This window comes from Glycine max, chromosome 12 (assembly GCF_000004515.6).
Source record: "Glycine max cultivar Williams 82 chromosome 12, Glycine_max_v4.0, whole genome shotgun sequence".
In the NCBI taxonomy this organism is placed as follows: domain Eukaryota; kingdom Viridiplantae; phylum Streptophyta; class Magnoliopsida; order Fabales; family Fabaceae; genus Glycine; species Glycine max.
Window position 1 is genome coordinate 33,458,186 of NC_038248.2, and position 1,085 is coordinate 33,459,270.

A 1,085-nucleotide genomic window follows, 5' to 3' on the forward strand; every position below is an offset into this window, starting at 1 on the left:
AAACAATCAAGCCAAACATAAAAATTGTATATTTTGAAGGTAGTTTAAAGAAAGAGAGAAGGAAATGAAAAACGCATTCCAAAACAACGCATATAAGAAATTAAGGTACATGGACTGAATGATCACTAAAAGCCAAGGCAGTACAGTTACATTAAGAGAACAAAACAGAGCTAAAAGATGGTGAAAAAAAAAGAAGTTAAAACTGACAAAGAAACCCAACTTCCTGAACAAACTTAGTTTGAGCTTGATCAGAGTGATCTTATTAATGCCAAGTGCCAAGACTAATTCAACCATGACGATGAAATGAACAACTTCTAAGCATTATTGATTGCCCGGTGACGGTTGTTGATGAGCCATACAATGAACATCCTACGGGTGATTCCCATCTCAGAGCAGAAGCTTTCAATTTCGTCCTTCTTTTCCTTTCGAGGTTTCCACCCCACACTCTCAGCAAACCTAATCAGCTTGTTCTTATGCTCTGACGAGAAGGTAGTCCTCTTTTTCCTCTTGGACCTCATCTCTTGCACTTGATCCGGTGTTTGAGTTTGGGGCTCAGCGGTAAAAATGGTGTTCTTGTGGTGAAAGTTTCGGTGGCAGCCACAACAAGCACACAAGAGAGCATCCTCACCGGCGATATATTTGACACAACCATCATAGGTGACATGACCAAGTGCTGCTGAATGGTTATGCAAACACTCCTTGTAGGTCACCACCTCATCTATTGGTAGTGGATGATTGATGTTTATATTAGACATGGTGAAATTAAGGAGCAGGTTAATTGATATGGAAGGATGTGTGTGCATTCGCATCGAGGGGGTGAGGCTTAAATAGAATGGTGATGGAGGAGCATGAGTGTACGTGTCCACTTCTAATATGGTTTTGATGCATCTTGTGACGGGTCTCATCTCCATCCTAAAACGTGTCTTGTTACACCATATTACTATTATATAATGGATTCTTCATGTGCTTATTTATGAATCAAGGAAATAAAAAAATAGTGCTTCAATAAATAAATATTAATTACTTTTATTTTATTTAATGATATTATCTTAAAAATATTTTTCATTTAATTGAAAATTTACTTT

General features: G+C 37.3%; 1 protein-coding gene across 1 annotated transcript; it reads right to left on the reverse strand.

The window, feature by feature from the left end:
- Window positions 1–314: 314 nt before the first annotated feature.
- Window positions 315–755, reverse strand: LOC102665135 (zinc-finger homeodomain protein 2). Its single transcript, XM_006593174.1, has one exon. It carries the CDS (start codon window positions 753–755, stop codon window positions 315–317), a length of 441 nt encoding a protein of 146 aa, XP_006593237.1.
- Window positions 756–1,085: the final 330 nt, after the last annotated feature.

Coding starts and splice junctions, on each gene's coding strand:
- LOC102665135 (XM_006593174.1), bottom strand. CDS start 755: ATGTCTAATATAAACATCAATCATCCACTACCAATAGATGAGGTGGTG.